The 16,212-nt window shown below is 39.1% G+C and overlaps 1 protein-coding gene across 1 annotated transcript in view; it reads left to right on the top strand.

Moving 5' to 3' along the window:
• The window catches only part of DOCK8 (dedicator of cytokinesis 8), a 64,143-nt gene extending 48,344 nt beyond the window's left edge, over positions 1-15,799 (top strand). Inside the window, exons 34-46 of the mRNA XM_058043631.1 lie at positions 705-857; positions 1,909-2,067; positions 2,811-2,911; positions 3,355-3,547; positions 8,083-8,226; positions 9,042-9,173; positions 10,784-10,918; positions 11,433-11,522; positions 11,953-12,189; positions 12,833-12,976; positions 13,989-14,095; positions 14,961-15,128; positions 15,736-15,799. Of these exons, the coding sequence (XP_057899614.1) occupies positions 705-857; positions 1,909-2,067; positions 2,811-2,911; positions 3,355-3,547; positions 8,083-8,226; positions 9,042-9,173; positions 10,784-10,918; positions 11,433-11,522; positions 11,953-12,189; positions 12,833-12,976; positions 13,989-14,095; positions 14,961-15,128; positions 15,736-15,799 (1,827 nt within the window). The remainder of the gene's footprint in view (positions 1-704; positions 858-1,908; positions 2,068-2,810; positions 2,912-3,354; positions 3,548-8,082; positions 8,227-9,041; positions 9,174-10,783; positions 10,919-11,432; positions 11,523-11,952; positions 12,190-12,832; positions 12,977-13,988; positions 14,096-14,960; positions 15,129-15,735) is intronic.
• Positions 15,800-16,212: the final 413 nt, after the last annotated feature.

Here is a 16,212-nt window from a genome sequence, read left to right as displayed (position 1 = left end):
AGTGAGTGAATGGACTGAAGAAAGGCTGAGAACTGGGAAATCGGTCTGCAGATTGGAAGCAATATCTTGTGTTCACTCAGACAGCTTTATCAGTCCTGTGTATGTAGATGTGGTACTGGTGCATCTGTGCTGTCTCTGCTGAGAGTTTCTTTGGACAGTCATCCTGCCCCCTGAGTTTGCTGCCTGCCGTGTGCATTGTGTACACACTGTAAAGGAGGGTCTGGCATGAAAGCTTGGCAGTGCAAGTTTTTTCATATGCCATAGGAGGAAGAACGTATTGGAGGCCTGGGGAAGGGTAGGGCATTGGTGCAAAGAGCTAAAAATTGCTCCATATATTTAAGTATTTGCATGCTTCATCAATCATTATGTATTCTGAAAATAACAAATCTCCATGCTTCTAAGAATTTTGCAATATTTTATGTTTTCAAAAACTCCTGGAGCCATCATACTCTGAGTTTATTCTGTCACTTTCTCTTTTCTCCAAAACACAAACCCTTCTTTTCAAATCCTTCTTTCTTGTAAAAAATCTTAGAAATGGAATCTGCAACATCACAGGAATCAGAAATGTGAATAAAAATATGTATAAAATGTAGTTTTTGAAAACTTTGGACTTTTTGTGAATCTTGTCACTTTTATGCATTAAGATAATGATGTTTTAATGGCTATAAATAAGAGTAATAAATGTTTTCTTCCCTTTCCCTTAGTTTGGAGATTTGCTGTTTGAAGAGGAGGTTGAACAGTGTGCTGACCTGTGTCAAAGAGTTCTCCATCACTGCAGCAGCAGCATAGATATTACACGGACTCAAGCTTGTGCCACTCTTTATCTCCTCATGAGATACAGCTTCAGCTCTACCAGTGTAAGATTTTGAGAGCAGCAGTATATTTTGTGCCACCTTTTTTTGTGATCAATTGAAACAAAGACTGAAGTTGCAACAGCAAGTAGAATGCATCTGCAGTCACCTGGTCTGCTGTTTCACACATTTGAACCAAGAGAAGTGCTAGAAGTGCAGGGGGAAAGTGGCTTTAATTATTGTTCATTGCACTGATTCAGGAAACGTGACTCAATATCATCCTTCAATATCAAACAGAGCAGCATTAGGCCTCTGACAGCAAAGATCATACAATGCATAAGCAATACCCTTCACCTTGTCTTTTTTCTTTCATTCCTGTGTCAGAACAACTCAGTCTAGTTCTATTCTAATGTAATTGCAACTTCTGTATACTGCTGTACACTTGTATTAATAGGAATTCTTCACCAGCACCTTGGTCTTAGGACTAGGCTCTGATTTTTACCACACAAGTGGAGCAAAATACATACACTATGCATGTAGATTAATAATGTTCTAGCATAAAAGCATTTGCATTAGCATTTTGGATAGCATCTGATCTTGCACAGAATTTTCTTCACTAGTTATTACGTTAAAAGCCTTGGATATGTAAAAAGTGTAAACTCTGCAGAAGGAAAATATACTGCAGGCACACCATGATCATCAGGGTGTAATGCATTACTAATTGAAGCTCCCAGAGGCCTTTTGCCTCTGAGATTTGTTTCCAGAATGTTTTTCCAGTCATTCTTCCTCATCTGTTCCTGTGTGTGGTCTGATCCACACACTCACTGGCCTGTGCAAAGGGGGAAAGGGGTGCTTCTGGCTTTCTCCTGTCTCAAAATGCATGCATATTTCAAGGAACATTCTAGCTCCAAAGTACAGACATGCCAGATTACGGATCTTTGGCTTAAGTGGGTAAAACATGATTGGGTTTGATGCACCAGGGGCCAGTTATGTGAGCAGTGAGTCTACTGCACTCAATCTGGACAGGAGAAAGTGGGTTTGCTTCATAGAGGAGGTAGATGTGTGAACTGCAGTGCAGCCATCATTCTCTCATGCTTTTGTTTTTTTCTTCTGGAAGAATTTTTCAAGAGTGAAGATGCAGGTGACCATGTCGCTGGCTTCTCTGGTTGGAAAATCACCTGAGTTCAATGAGGAATTCCTTCGACGATCCTTGCGAACCATCCTGGCCTATGCAGAGGAAGACACAGAGATGCAGGCAACGCCATTTCCCATTCAGGTTAAATCTTTTATGGCATCTGTGGCTTTTATCAGGAGCTTTCACATAGGACAATGCTTGAAGCAAGTTCTAGGTCTTGGTCTTCCAAAGCAATGAAAAGGATGAAGACATTATTGCATGAGTTTATGTCTAGCCCAACAATAAGGGGGGAAGAAGTGAATATTATTCCATAAAATAAACTGTAAAGAATTTCCCCTGAAATCACATTACAGGAGAATCATCACTTGGTTTTGAGTACAGCTTTCTCCTAGACCTCAGCAGGAACTATGCCCTCTAAGAGTTTCCCAAAATGGAATTTGATTCATTGTTTTCAGACAAGTACCATCTGGGAAACTTCTCTCTCTTTGTCAGCTTGTAAGGTGTCAGCAGCAATAATGAAAAACATGTCAGACAACTGTCAAATGCTTTGTTAAAATTCTTAGAGTAACTCAGGTTGTACCGAAAAACATCTGGTTTCAGATGTAAAATCAACTAAAGCTAAACTCCATTAGCACATTTGACTTATTCAGAAATAAATAGATCAAAGGATTTCAGCTAATTTTGAATAATTAAAATATGTGTGTGTAAGATTTGCTATGTATGCGGCCTTTGCTGCATTACATAGAACTGAAGAAAACATCCTGACATTCTCTTGGATAAAAGAGGCTTAAGGAGATTAACATCATCTGGTGCAGATACTGTTGTTTTTCCAGAGGAAAAAATAAACACCCGAGAATTTCACATTGATCTTTGCATTGCTTCAGGTAGAGGAGCTACTGTGTAATCTGAACGGCATCCTGTCAGATACAGTGAAAATGAGGGAATTTCAGGAAGATCCAGAGATGCTGATGGACCTCATGTACAGGTGAATCCATTTAGAATTGCTACTGAGAAAATTCTGGAGTGAGGTGAGCTGAACTATGCATTTTAGGGACATAGCTGTGACAAAGTCTCTATCTGTTCTGTTCATGCACATTTCCTTTTTATCAGAGCTGGTCTTTAGCAGGGTGCCCAGGCTGCAGTAGTGAGCACATTGCAGTGCAGCCTCTGGGAGGTGGACATAGATTTGGGCAAGGATAAGAGTAAGGAACATTGAAGAGTCTTGGATGCAATAGTTTTACTTTCCTCATAGCTCCTCTGTCTCCTGCCCAGCACCGCCTAACCATTTCTTTTGCTTTCTGTTTAATGAATCATACAGAGCAAAGACAGAAATGTCTTCTTCCATTGAACCCAGGGGAAGAATTATAAGGGTATTTTTGTTATTTGAGAAGTGATAATTCACACCTGTTTTCTGGCCTGTGTTTTCAGAATTGCAAAGGGATACCAGACATCTCCGGACTTGAGGCTGACTTGGCTGCAGAACATGGCAGAGAAGCACACCAAGAGGAAGTGCTACACAGAAGCAGCCATGTGCCTGGTCCATGCTGCAGCACTGGTGTCAGAGTACCTCAGCATGCTCGAGGATCGGAACTATCTCCCTGTGGGCAGTGTCAGTTTTCAGGTAAAAGGCTTTGCTGGCATAAGGCAGTTCTGGTCTGTGTGTTTGCTCTTGTGCTAAGCAAAGCAGAGGTGCGTGCATGGGGCAGATGTTACAATGGCAGTTTCCAGTTTCTATTTCCAGCAGTTTGATACTGTAATCTCTCTCTAAATTTGCTAAGTAGAACCCCTCTATTATCACATGCTTTTTCTAGGGCTGTTACTTATCAACTGTGACAGATGCATTTTTCAAACTTCTTTCTCATAATCTAGATAATTGGAGCTGCTCAGCTCTTTCAAGCGTGTTTTCCAATCCTTTGACTGCCCTCAAGTTACTAACCAAACCCTTTTGACTGATGAATGACACAATCACTGCAGTCAATCCAGTATATCCAAGTCTAGTAAAAATGTCCCATAAGTTCTTCCAGCATGAGCTGTAGCTCTCACATTATCTCTCTGAAGATTTCACTGGTTCTTTTGGTGTCGTTGAGTTCTTCACTCAGTAATAAACTGATCTTTTCCAGACAGTTTTCTTGGGTTCAGTTTTCCACCTTACTTTTCATCGCACAGGTGAAAGCATAAGTCTTTGTGATTAAAGTTTTTAAAATGCATATATATATCCACTTAGTTTATCAGATTATGCAGTTTTAGATACCCTTACCTGAACTGACTTCATATGCAAATTCAATTATTTTAGTGCTTCTTGTCTCCACATTATTAAAAACAAAAATGGCCAAACCCTTAATTTATTGCCATGTGTTGAAAATTTCTCTTATGTCATTGTTCCCTGAAACCAGTGAATTGTTGGCTGCAATGATTAAAGTAAATTATAAATAATTTCAACTTATTAGTGGAAATATTTTGTAGGATCATCTTAGATGTTATATAGACATCCACTGTTGAGACATTATTATGTTTATTGGACTGTAATTCCTTTCTTTAAAAAGTATCAGGCTTGTGTAGTCTGCTGTTGATTAGGTCTAAGTACAATACTTTTAAGGTTTTCTTTATTAATTTTGTATCAGTATTTCCACCATTTTGTCCTGCTGCAGTCTGATAAACCTATTCACCATCTCCTCATATTGTACACTTTAAAGTAGATGATTCCCAAAGCATATTTCCTCTTCTGGAGCTTCCCCAGTTTTCTAAAACAAATGGCAACTCAGAATTCACTGCTGGAATACTCCTTTGCTTAGTTTTGTTGATCTGTTGAAGAGCACATTTTATTGTCAAAGTGAGTTTGAAACACCTAACTAATACTAATACTTGGTGCATTCATCATCCCTTGATAAAACCACACCACCTGGGGCTTTCCCCTTCAAAATAGTAAATGTGAACATGATTGAGCCACTTGGCATTTTCCATTGAAATGTTGGGCATTAGTATATTCAATACCACCTCAGCAATTAGGTGATGGATAAGTGTTTATTCTTGATTTTCTTTAGAATAAAGATAGCTTTATGGTAGTTCTTTTTAATGGCTAAACTTCCGGCCATGGATTTATTCTTCTGCCATTTTGCATCCCTTATCAGTTTTGTATATCTTCAAACTTCTAACTTCCATGCATTACTTCTATTTACCATTCTTTTCTTTCTACTTGTTAGATGCTATCATCATTTGGATATAAGTGAAATCTGCACTCCCTCCCCAATGTCATCTTGCTCCCAGGCTGCCTTGAGTGCTTGTAAGCTCACACACTTGACCCTGATGCAATTCCTCCCTCCATTGCTCCTAGATTATGCAGGTTGCTATAAATGGATATGTTTTCATTTATGTTAAAGAATTGAAGTCTATTGTGCAAGGCAGTAGGCAGGCAAAAACTTAGGAGTTTAAAAGCATCAAATCAATTTCTCTCATCAAAATGCTTTGTGTAAATACATGTTTTCCAAAGACACAGTTGCCCCATAGGAGAGAGGTAATAAAATGCCCTAATGACAAGAACCCAGTTACATAACTCTTTATCTGACAGTGCAATTTTCAATTTCATAACAGTAATTAACTATAATAACCCTATGCATTTTTATATAGGCTTTCAATAAAAGTTTTCCCATTCTTTACAAACAAGTTTATGTTTTTTAGCACCTGTGGAGATCTTATTCAGATGACTTTGTTAACAGAGGGAAACACTATGCAGACTAGCTCAGCTTCAAGTGTGGTTACAGGTCTCACTCACTGACTCTTTCTGTGATCATTTCTTCATTTGGCTCAGATATGAGATCAACTAATAGTGGTGATATGCATTTAGATGTGAGATTGAGGGTGATAATAATGTGAATAAAAATATTATTCTTCATGAGCAGAAGTATTATCTCCTCTTTACAGATTAGCAAAGGATCAAATCAGTTCTGAATTTGATATTCTGCAGTGTGTCTGTTAGCATCCAGAAAACTGACTGTCAGTAAAGTAATACATTTCCTTTTTTGTACCAGACAAAATGCTTCCCTCCATGCAAACAAAACTATCTCTCAAAATCAAAGTGAGGTCACTTTCAGTGGAATTCCATTTGATTTAATTCATGCTTACGCTAAATTTCCTTCACAAGCAGTAAAGCAGAATTAGTGAGAGTGTGAAATGCATAGGGACTGACTTTAAAGCACTTTCTATTAACACAGACAAGTACCTAGTGTGTGTCTTTACCTGCTGAGGTACATGGCTCAGCAGGTAGAGCCTGGGCTCTTTGGGCATCTAGGTTGCAGGCTACCCTGGCCTTATTTAACATGTGATAAGGGCTGGGGATCAGAGGGATTTTTGAGTTCACAGAAGTGCTTATTTTCCTTAATGAAAACTATGCTTGTGAAATTCAATATAATTGCTGATAAAATACATTGTGATTTATGTATTGCCTTTATTATACAATGGATATGTAAAATTCTCCAATATGAAAGGTAGATCAAGGCTTAAGTTGGTTGAGGCATGTCCACTTTGCAGAAGATCATGCAAGCCCCAGAAGTATGTCTTGCAGGCTCTCTTCTCCTAGAGTACATGGACTGTAAAACATGGAAATACATTCCTGACATTAGTTATTAGAGGCTTAAAGGTGCAGAAGGGATAATTGGTGTCTGTGACTTTCCTGTTACTTTTGTATATAAATCACTTCTCTAGACTCTCTTCTCTTTGCTACAAAAGGAAAATAAAAAATAATAAAACTTTTTTAAAAGTCACCAGAGTCACATGAAAACAGTCCTTAATAGCTACTGTTACAGAAAAGGAAAACCTGAAATTAATCTGCATGGCTTATGAGTTTCTGCAGGTATGTGCCAGTGAACCTAAGTCTGGTTGAAGTCACTCTCCTCAATGAGACTGTAAAAAGTGGCATAGGTGTGCTAAATGTGCTGTGGTTCTTCCTTTGGCCAAAATTCAGATGTATTCTGAACTCCTGTGAATGCTGTTCTGAGGCTGTACTCACCCTTCCAGTGGTGCTGATGTGATGTGCAGACTAGGCAGTGTGATGGCAGCATGGCTGGAGTAAATTTCACCCATGGAGTAATAAGTATATCCATAAAACCCACGAGGAAAGCCCAATGCTGCTAGTGGTGTGTGGTGCCAATTCTTTATCTGAAATCTGATCAATAGTAGCAGCCCTCAGTGTCTCTGCTATTTTATAAAGATGCCTTTAAGGACTCAGCTAGCTAGCCAGCTGGCATCCATCCTCCACTCAGACAGATTGTCATTGCCAGTTTCTGCTGAAGTGAGACACTATGACACTAATTTAACTCCTTTTAATTAATAGAAAATCGAAGCTTAGCCTTTCTGCTGCTGCTGAAAGTTACATATACCAGTCCTATACTATATGTACACATATTTTGCTGTTACTTTTTACGTATTTCTATATATTATAAAAATTTTTATGCTGATGCCACACAGTGTCATATATTCAAAGAAGTCCTGAAGAACTGTAGACATGTTATTTCATGGTCTATGGTCTCAAGAGAGTGACTTCATCTATTTATTTAAATGCACAGTGAGATTCATCACATTAACAAGAAACTGATTAAATCCTGGAAGTTTGAAGTGTAGTATGGCAGAGGATGAACCAGGAAGAAGCAATCAATTATTGTGGTTTTTTGAGTGATATCGTCTGTGTCCTACTTCTCCTCTGCTTGGAAAAGGTGAATAAAAATATGAAAGTTCAATTAATTCAAGCATATGGCAGAAGGTCTGGTGCTGTTTGGAATTTCCCACTCCTCCATGCCAGCACTAGGAAGGGCACATTGCTTGTGACTCTAGTAGTATTGGGAGTTGAGCTCACTGCAAGCTCCATGGAAATCCAGCCACCAGAGAAGAGCTAGTTTGACACCTACAGGAGTCTGCATTTTAAACCTGAGGCTAGAAAGAAAATTCATGATTCTTACAGCAAAACTCCTGATCTGCCATCTATAGAGATTTATGAATGTTACTTTCACTTCTAAAAATGAATGTAACTATGTGTCACCTGGTTGCAACTGAAAAAACTCATTCCTCTTCCCATCATGTAAATATGTTGAAACAATTTCTTCCTCAATCCTTTTGTTATGTGCTGTTGATTTAGGTTTTTTATTTGTGCGCTCTGATGTATTTTAGAACATTTCGTCCAATGTGCTGGAGGAATCTGCTGTTTCAGATGATGTTTTATCTCCAGATGAAGATGGCATATGTTCTGGGAGGTATTTTTCAGAAAGTGGACTGGTAGGGCTGCTGGAACAAGCTGCAGAGCTCTTCAGCACGGTGAGTGACTACCAGAATCCCCAGGAGGGAATGGATAGTGGGCTACCTAAGTCAGATCCACAGCTTCCTTTCCTGCACATGAGGAAACAATGTAGTACTCCTAAACCAGGCATCACAGACCTGCCACAGTCCAAATAACAAGAGGACACATCTTTGGCTGTCCCATTACTGCCTCAGTCAGATTGATTAACCTAGGCTTTTTCTGCCTAACTCAGCCACATACCCACCTCTACTGTGCAGACCACGGGCAACATCAACAGAAAGAGATTGTCTCAGGCAGGAGCCAAGACTTTCAGTTGATATTATCATGGGATAATACATTTAAGAAAAAGATTTTGCATAAAATATAAATTTTGGGAGGCATGTGAGAGTTACTCCTATACTTTCACAAAGCATACAACCACAATCCTCATAATCTACACTTACTACATAAGGACTTGTGATTTAGCATCTCCAAAGGTACCACTTGGGTCCCTTTGTCCAGACATAGCTCTGTTTGCCTTGAACGATACATGACAAACAAATCCATTTCCTGCTGCTACCCTGAATTTCTAGTTCTTGTAGCCTGAAGCAGAAACCAGGGCTTTAAACAGGAGTTTGATCAGAGATCTAAATTACACCCAGTTCATTGTTTTCTGTTCAGAATGGCCCATTTACTATTACTAGTTTTCAGAACACCAAAACAAGCAACATAGGAGATTAACAGATGAGTCCTTTTCAGCCAAGCCATTGATGGAAATATAATTTCTTTTCAGAGTGCATGAAGACTTCATTTCTTCCTCTTTTTTTTTTAATTTTTTTTTTCTTATTCAAAGGGGGGTTTGTATGAAACTGTGAATGAAGTGTACAAAATTGTCATCCCCATACTGGAAGCACATCGAGACTTCAGGAAGCTTACCTTGACACACAGCAAGCTACAGAAGGCCTTTGACAGCATTATTAATAAGGTACTTTTGAGGCAAGGCACTGCTAGCAAGACACATTGCTGGGTTGCACTATTTGTTTGAGACTGCTGTTAATGGAACTGTGCATGTGTGTACTGGGTTTGTGTGGCCAGGTTTTGATAGTGGAGGGGGAGATTTTAAAGAGGGATGTCAATGAGAAGCTGCTAGAAACTTTATCCATGTCCAATAGAGCCAATGCCAGCTGCTGACCAAGGCTGGCCAGGACTGAGCCCATCACTGACAGTGGCAGCACCTCTGGGATAATATATTCTAAAAGGGAAAAAAGTTACTGGCCAGATGTAATCGTGCTCAGAGGAGAGACAATAGCTAAGAGCAACAGATCTGCAGACACCAAGATCAGTGGAGAGGGAGGGGCAGGAGGTGCTACAGGTGCCAGAGAGAGATTCCCCTGCATCCCAGGGTGAGACAGCTGTGGCCCTGCAGCCCATGGAGATCCACAGGGGAGCAGAGACCCACCTGCAGCTCATGTAGAACCCCATGCCAGAGCAGGTGGATGCCTGACAGAGGGCTGTGACCCCATGTAAGGCTGGCAGGGAGGAAGGGAGGAACCACAGGCTGGAGCAGAAGGACTCCTATCCCTGAGCAGTGGGAGAAACAACATATGGTGAACTGACCATGCCCGCCGTTTCCCATCTCCCTGCGCCACTGGGAGAGAAGATGTAGAGCCTAAGGAGAAACGGGGAAAAGGTGTTTTTAAATTTTGTTTTACTTCCTGTTTTCCTGTTCTGAGTTTGATTGGTAATAAATTCAGTTAGTTTTCCCAAGTCAACTGTGTTTTGCCCATGATGGTAACTAATTTGTGATCACTCCCTATCCTTATGTCAACCTATTCATTATCTCTCTCCTGTCTAGTTGCAGGGAGGGATAATAGAGTGGCTTTGGTGGGTACCTGGCATCTTGCCATGATCAACCCACCAGAATTTGAAATAATTCCCCTTCCTTTTTTCAAATAAAAGCTTCCATGTGCTTGGGTCTATCTGCATAGTCTACAGTGTAAAAAGGCTCTCCATACCGAAAAAGCAGAAATTAATATAAAATGGTCTTAGCTGAACATGTCTGTGTCCACCTGGCCACATCTGTTTAACAAAAATAACTTTATTCTAAATTCACTAGTGCTTTCAGTTATAAAACTGATGAGTGTTTATATTTATAAAACATATTTCATAAATGTGAAAACCCATCTAAATTCTCAGCACTCATACTCTCTTCTCTTTCTTCAGAAGAACCTTATTGCTGAGCCTAATCAGTTTCAAATTCATATCAATTTTTATTGCACATTTGCAAAATTTTAATTTTCTTACATGTATTCAAAGGAATTTAAAATTAATAAGTTTTTTGTTCTATGCAACCTCCTTCATGGTCAGCTTAAATTTTAAATTAGATTGCAGTCAAAAGTTCACTTAGTTCTATGCTTTCTCTCCTGTGCTTCTATTGCATCAGCACTAGATGGTATACAGAAGTGACTTTGAAATGATGAAGATATAGGACTAGTGGATTCTCCTATACATCAGTTGAGGGGAAAAAGAAGGCTTCCAAATACTGCAATGTCCACATAAAGCAGTTGTAAATTTCTTCTTCTCTTTATCAATTAGGGACAGAAACGAATGTTTGGAACTTACTTCCGTGTTGGTTTCTATGGATCAAAATTTGGGGACTTGGATGAACAGGAATTTATTTATAAGGAGCCTGCAATTACAAAACTCCCTGAGATTTCTCATAGATTAGAGGTAAGGAAAAATTTTATGTTAACAGGATCTCAAGTGGTATATTTTTCAATTAATCCACACAGTCCTAATATTGTCATTGCTATATAAAAAATCAGTAACAAACTGATTTGTACCATAGATTATTTTCTTAGTGCATATCCTTTCCACAGTATCCTTTTATAAGCATAATTATGTAAGTGATCCATTCTTTTGCGGCTATGTCTCTTACAAGCAGGCCTGTAAAACATTGAGTGATTTTAAGCATGCCAGATATTTGCTTTGGTATTTTTCCAGCTTTTTTAATAGAATTGCTATGTTCCCTTCTGATTGTTTAACCTCAAGTTCTGTGATTGTCTGAGCAACTCACAGTGATGTTTGTCAGAAGATGCCTTACCCTGGCCAGCTGTGGTTTGTGGAGCAGTATACTGACTGTACAAAGCCCAGAAATCGTCATGGGTGTCACTCCTTTCTCCTAGAATTGCATTAGCATTGCATTAAGGACTAAAATTTTGGGATAATTCTGTTTCCTTTCTAGGGATTTTATGGCCAGTGTTTTGGGGAGGATGCTGTGGAAGTGATTAAGGACTCTGCTCCTGTAGACAAAAGAAAGCTGGATTCCAATAAGGTAGGGAAAGTACTACCAAGAGGGTTGAGTGCTTTGTCACACAAGAGAAATGGGAAGAGAAGGACCCTTTGCAACTTTTATGCTCAAATATTAAGGCACTAAAAGAAACCACCCAGCTTGGTATCTCTGTGCCCAGGGGTATTAAAGCCTCTGTGACAGGCTTAGCGTGGTAGCTTGTCACAGAGTATAGAAATTAGAAGTTCTGATCTCTGGTCCCTGCCCTGGTTCTGATCCCCAGGGTTAAGCTGTGCCTTCCTAGATGCAAGTTTTGTTAGCTCTGAATAAGAAAATGACCCCTGAAGGATTTTCAGCTCTTTGCTTTTCCAGACCTTCCTTAGGAAATGTGTAGTATGGGATACTTCACATGTGCCATTGCTTTTACATTGCTTGGGTTGTAAAGTACTGTAATGATTCTTCCCTCTTTTCTTAGGCATACATACAAATTACTTTTGTGGAGCCCTATTTTGATGAGTATGAGATGAAGGACAGAGTTACTTACTTTGAGAAGAACTTCAACATCTGCCGGTTCATGTACACTACGCCTTTCACTATGGATGGGCGTCCCAGAGGAGAACTCAGTGAGCAGTACAAGAGGAACACCATCCTAACCACAATGCATGCTTTCCCCTACGTCAAAACTAGAATCAACGTCATCCAAAGAGAAGAGGTAATTGGGTTTTGAAGACAGATCTAATTTCTCAAGGACTGAAGGAGTCGTCTCTGGGTGGGAAGATTTCTAAATTTATGCTTGGCAGAAAAAAAGAATGCTGAATTTCTCAGACATTGCTCTTGTAAACAGGACTATCACAGCAGGGACAGACAAGGCAAGATAGAGATATACTGTGGAGAAGAGACAAGAGCCAATGTACATTCTTCTTTTGACCTCCTAGTTCTAATGCTGTGTAGGAGGATATGTGGAGCCCTGTTTGTAGCTATACTTCTAGCTGATAAAGCAGAAGTAGGATAGGAGTACAGTCAGAGGACTAGATTGGTCTTAGGTCTAGTTTAGAGACAGGGAAGCTTTGTACTGTAGAAAGTACAACACCATTTCAGGCATGAAGTAACTTAGAATAAGAATGAATTTATGTGAACAGTAGGTCTCATTCACACCCTATTTCTGCAAATGGTAAGATGTCTAAGATCAGCTGCACTGTCTACCAAGATGACCATCTATCAAGTTAGACTGAACAGTGTTTCTGGGTTTCACAACTACTGCTTTTGAAACAGGAGAATGATATTGTTGTATTTAGAGCAGGTCAGCTGCACACATGATTCAGGTAATGAACCATCTTTTCTTCCCTTTCCCTTAGTTTATTTTGACACCAATTGAAGTTGCTATTGAAGATATGCGTAAAAAAACGCAGGAACTAACTGCGGCCACCAACCAAGAACCACCAGATGCCAAAATGCTCCAGATGGTTTTGCAGGGCTCAGTTGGAGCCACTGTAAATCAGGTAAGGGATCCAAATAAGCCAGATGAAGTGTTCTTTTCTCACTGTGCATTCTTTTTTGCACTCCTTCTTTTTGCATTGGAAGAAGTACGTCTAGTCAGACACATTTAGTCACTGTGTGTATTTAAGCTTCATCCCTTGATATTTAGTCACTATATACTGTTCATTCCTATGCTTTTGGTGAAAGTGTTCATGGGAAGCACTGTTCTAGCTGTAGGTGAAGAAGCTCATACAAGTCTAGTGAATGCATCCAGGGATTTTTCATTTCTAACATGCCAGCCATCTCAGCCATTTTGTTCATTCCAGATTTATTCTTGGGGAATGGGAATAATGATAACAATTTTCCTGTAGAACCACCACAAACTCAGTCTTATGGAAATTGAGTCAATATATGAAGTCAAGATTGAAGTGCCCCAAAGTAAAGCTGAGATGTGATAGGTATAACATAAACATTCTAAAAAAAAGCCTAGGCAATTAAAAGAAATTAAAATGGAATGCTGAAGCCATGGCTGAGCAAAAACGGTGTTATGCACAATTTCACAGAGTTTGGAGATTTTTCCTGAAAGCCTAAATGTTTTCCATTTCCAACCAATGCATCTATTATGAAATAATGTTTTGTTGTAAGCCTTGCAAAGAGTGATTGTTTCCAGCACTGGGTTTATTGCCTGAAGGTCTTGTAATACACACACAGGAGCTGTGTTTCTCTAATATAACCAGGTTTGTCACTAGAGTGTCTCAGGTCCTCTTTGCTGAGCAGAATTTGTTCCCTTTGTTGTGGAACTGGAGGAGGAATAACAACGAGAGAGGATAAGATATGATGGGCAAAAATTCTGCTTGCCAAAGGAAATATTATGGGGGAAAGGGAGCTTAAATCCATCCTGTTATGGTAACTGTGCATAGTTTTATTTTCTTTCATAATTGCACTCATGAAATAACAAACAGCTTTAAACAAATGTCCGTTCTATTTTCAGTCTAAGCAGGTGGGTTTAACATTTTCCTGTGTTATTTCCATAAGGGACCACTAGAGGTAGCGCAAGTGTTCCTGGCTGAAATTCCAGCAGACCCCAAACTTTATCGACATCACAACAAGCTGAGGTTGTGCTTCAAAGAGTTTATAATGAGGTCAGTAAAGCAAAATTGAAATGCTGAATTGCATCAATACATTCAATATCAGCAATACTGCAACGATAATATGACTGAGTAATTGCCTATGCAAGTTAGCATCATGAATCCTGGTATCTCACACCTGGAGCACTCGGTCCACACTTGTTATTTCTGCTTCACATGAATGCTTAGGTAGGCGTTGTGTTCTCAAAGGGAAGAAATGTTAACACTCTAAACTAATAATGTATAAATTAAGATCTTCCATTTGTTTTCTCTTTCAACATCTTATAGAAATCAAACATTTCAGACTATTGCCTTGATTTGATTTTTAATAAAATGACATTCTTATTTAGAAAGCTGTTCATAAGAAAACCACATCTGTCAAGCAGACACAGTGATAGTGGCAGACACATGTCCTTTGCCTTAGATACATTTGTAAAGCTCAACAAGAATGTTCACATAGGAGGATACTCATCTCCTTAGTCCCAGCTATCCTCCTTTCTGAAGGATAAGTTTGAGTTAAATAAAAACAAGTCTTATGCAGAAGATACAGCTTCTAAGTATTGCTATTGCTAATTTATCTCTTTGTGCAGTAAGTAGGCAGCTAGCTCAGTATTCTGCAGCCATCAAATTTGCTTTTTATTAGTTCACTCATACTTTACTAGTTTCTTTAAAATATCATCTCAGTTTATTTACTTGGGAAAAACAGAACTTTCTTATTAGTTCATTATCACTTTAGTCTTGACCAGAGGAATGCCTAGACTAGCCTAGACTAAAGGAACTGGATTCTTGTCCATTTAAATTATCTAACACAAAATGAGGGAGTTTAACAGAAGTAGATTATATATATATCATGTATTTTTTTTTCTTTCCTTTTGTCTAGGTGTGGTGAAGCAGTGGAGAAAAACAAGCACCTTATTACTGCTGATCAACGGGAATATCATCAGGAGCTCAAAAGAAACTACATAAAACTGAAGGAGAACCTTAGACCCATGATTGAGAGGAAGATCCCAGAGCTGTACAAACCTATAGTGAAAGTCCCTAGCATAAGGTATAGTTAAAGCATAGGGCAGGTTATCTGTTGTGGCTATAAAAAATATGCCATTTTTGCAAGGAAGAAAGGGAGTTGTACTGGCAGCTAAAACCAAGCTGGAATGTACACTGCCAAGTCTATTACTGATTAAAGAAATCTGCTGACTTTCACTGGAGATCATTGTAGTGTTAGCTGCGTTTCTCAAGTTCTGCATTGCAGGGGTAGAGGATTTATGTAATTTCAATGCATTGTTAGATAAGACTTCCCTCTCACCCTAACAAATTTACTGGAAATATCTTGTGATTTTTCAACCTTTGAAGCCAGAAAGGAGATAGAACAAGTATGGCACCATGTGGTGTTGGGCAGCATGAAGTCATCCTTTCACTGCAAAAAGCATAATCCTTTTTAGTCATGTGACTGACACAGAAGAGTCTAATATTCTTTGATTATGACTATATGTTTCTTCACAAAGCCACTGTGTCTAGCTTGGGGCGGGAGAAGAAGAAATGACAACTCTGACCTGCCAACACATAGCATATTTCAGCTGAGCTCCTTTTCACAAGACAAGTATTTCTGTGATTGTTTTTCATTTGCCAACCCTATTTATGAATCTGTTTCATTGCAGGGAATCTTGTCGTAACCACAGTTTTAGGAAATACGATGCCCAGACTTCTTCCCAAAGTACCTAAGAACTAGCTGCTTTGGCCAAGGAAGAGCTTCATGCTGCAAGACAGAAGTGATGGAGTATTTTTTCCACATCTATGAAATCAGAAATCTCTTACAAAACAGCATGTGCACTTTCTGGACAGCATGCAGAAAAGCATTTACACAAGATCACCAAATTAAAAATAGGGGATAAATCCTAACCAAGCACATATCACAAGGGCTTGGAAAGGAAGGGGATGCTTTTAGATACTTTTGTATATATTGTACAATAATGGCCTAATGCAGAGGGGTGGACCTTGGAGTGCTCAATGGCATGAAGCCATGACTAGGTAACAGACATAGAACTGTGTAGCTTGATTGAGATGAATCCAAATAACATGTCTGAGGAATAACAACAAATTACATATGTTTATAGTCCTTTTTCAAGACAGCATTT

Source organism: Melospiza georgiana, chromosome Z, assembly GCF_028018845.1.
Source record: "Melospiza georgiana isolate bMelGeo1 chromosome Z, bMelGeo1.pri, whole genome shotgun sequence".
Lineage (NCBI taxonomy): Eukaryota > Metazoa > Chordata > Aves > Passeriformes > Passerellidae > Melospiza > Melospiza georgiana.
Note: the sequence above shows the minus strand (reverse complement) of the source record. Positions and strands in the feature narration are given on the sequence as shown.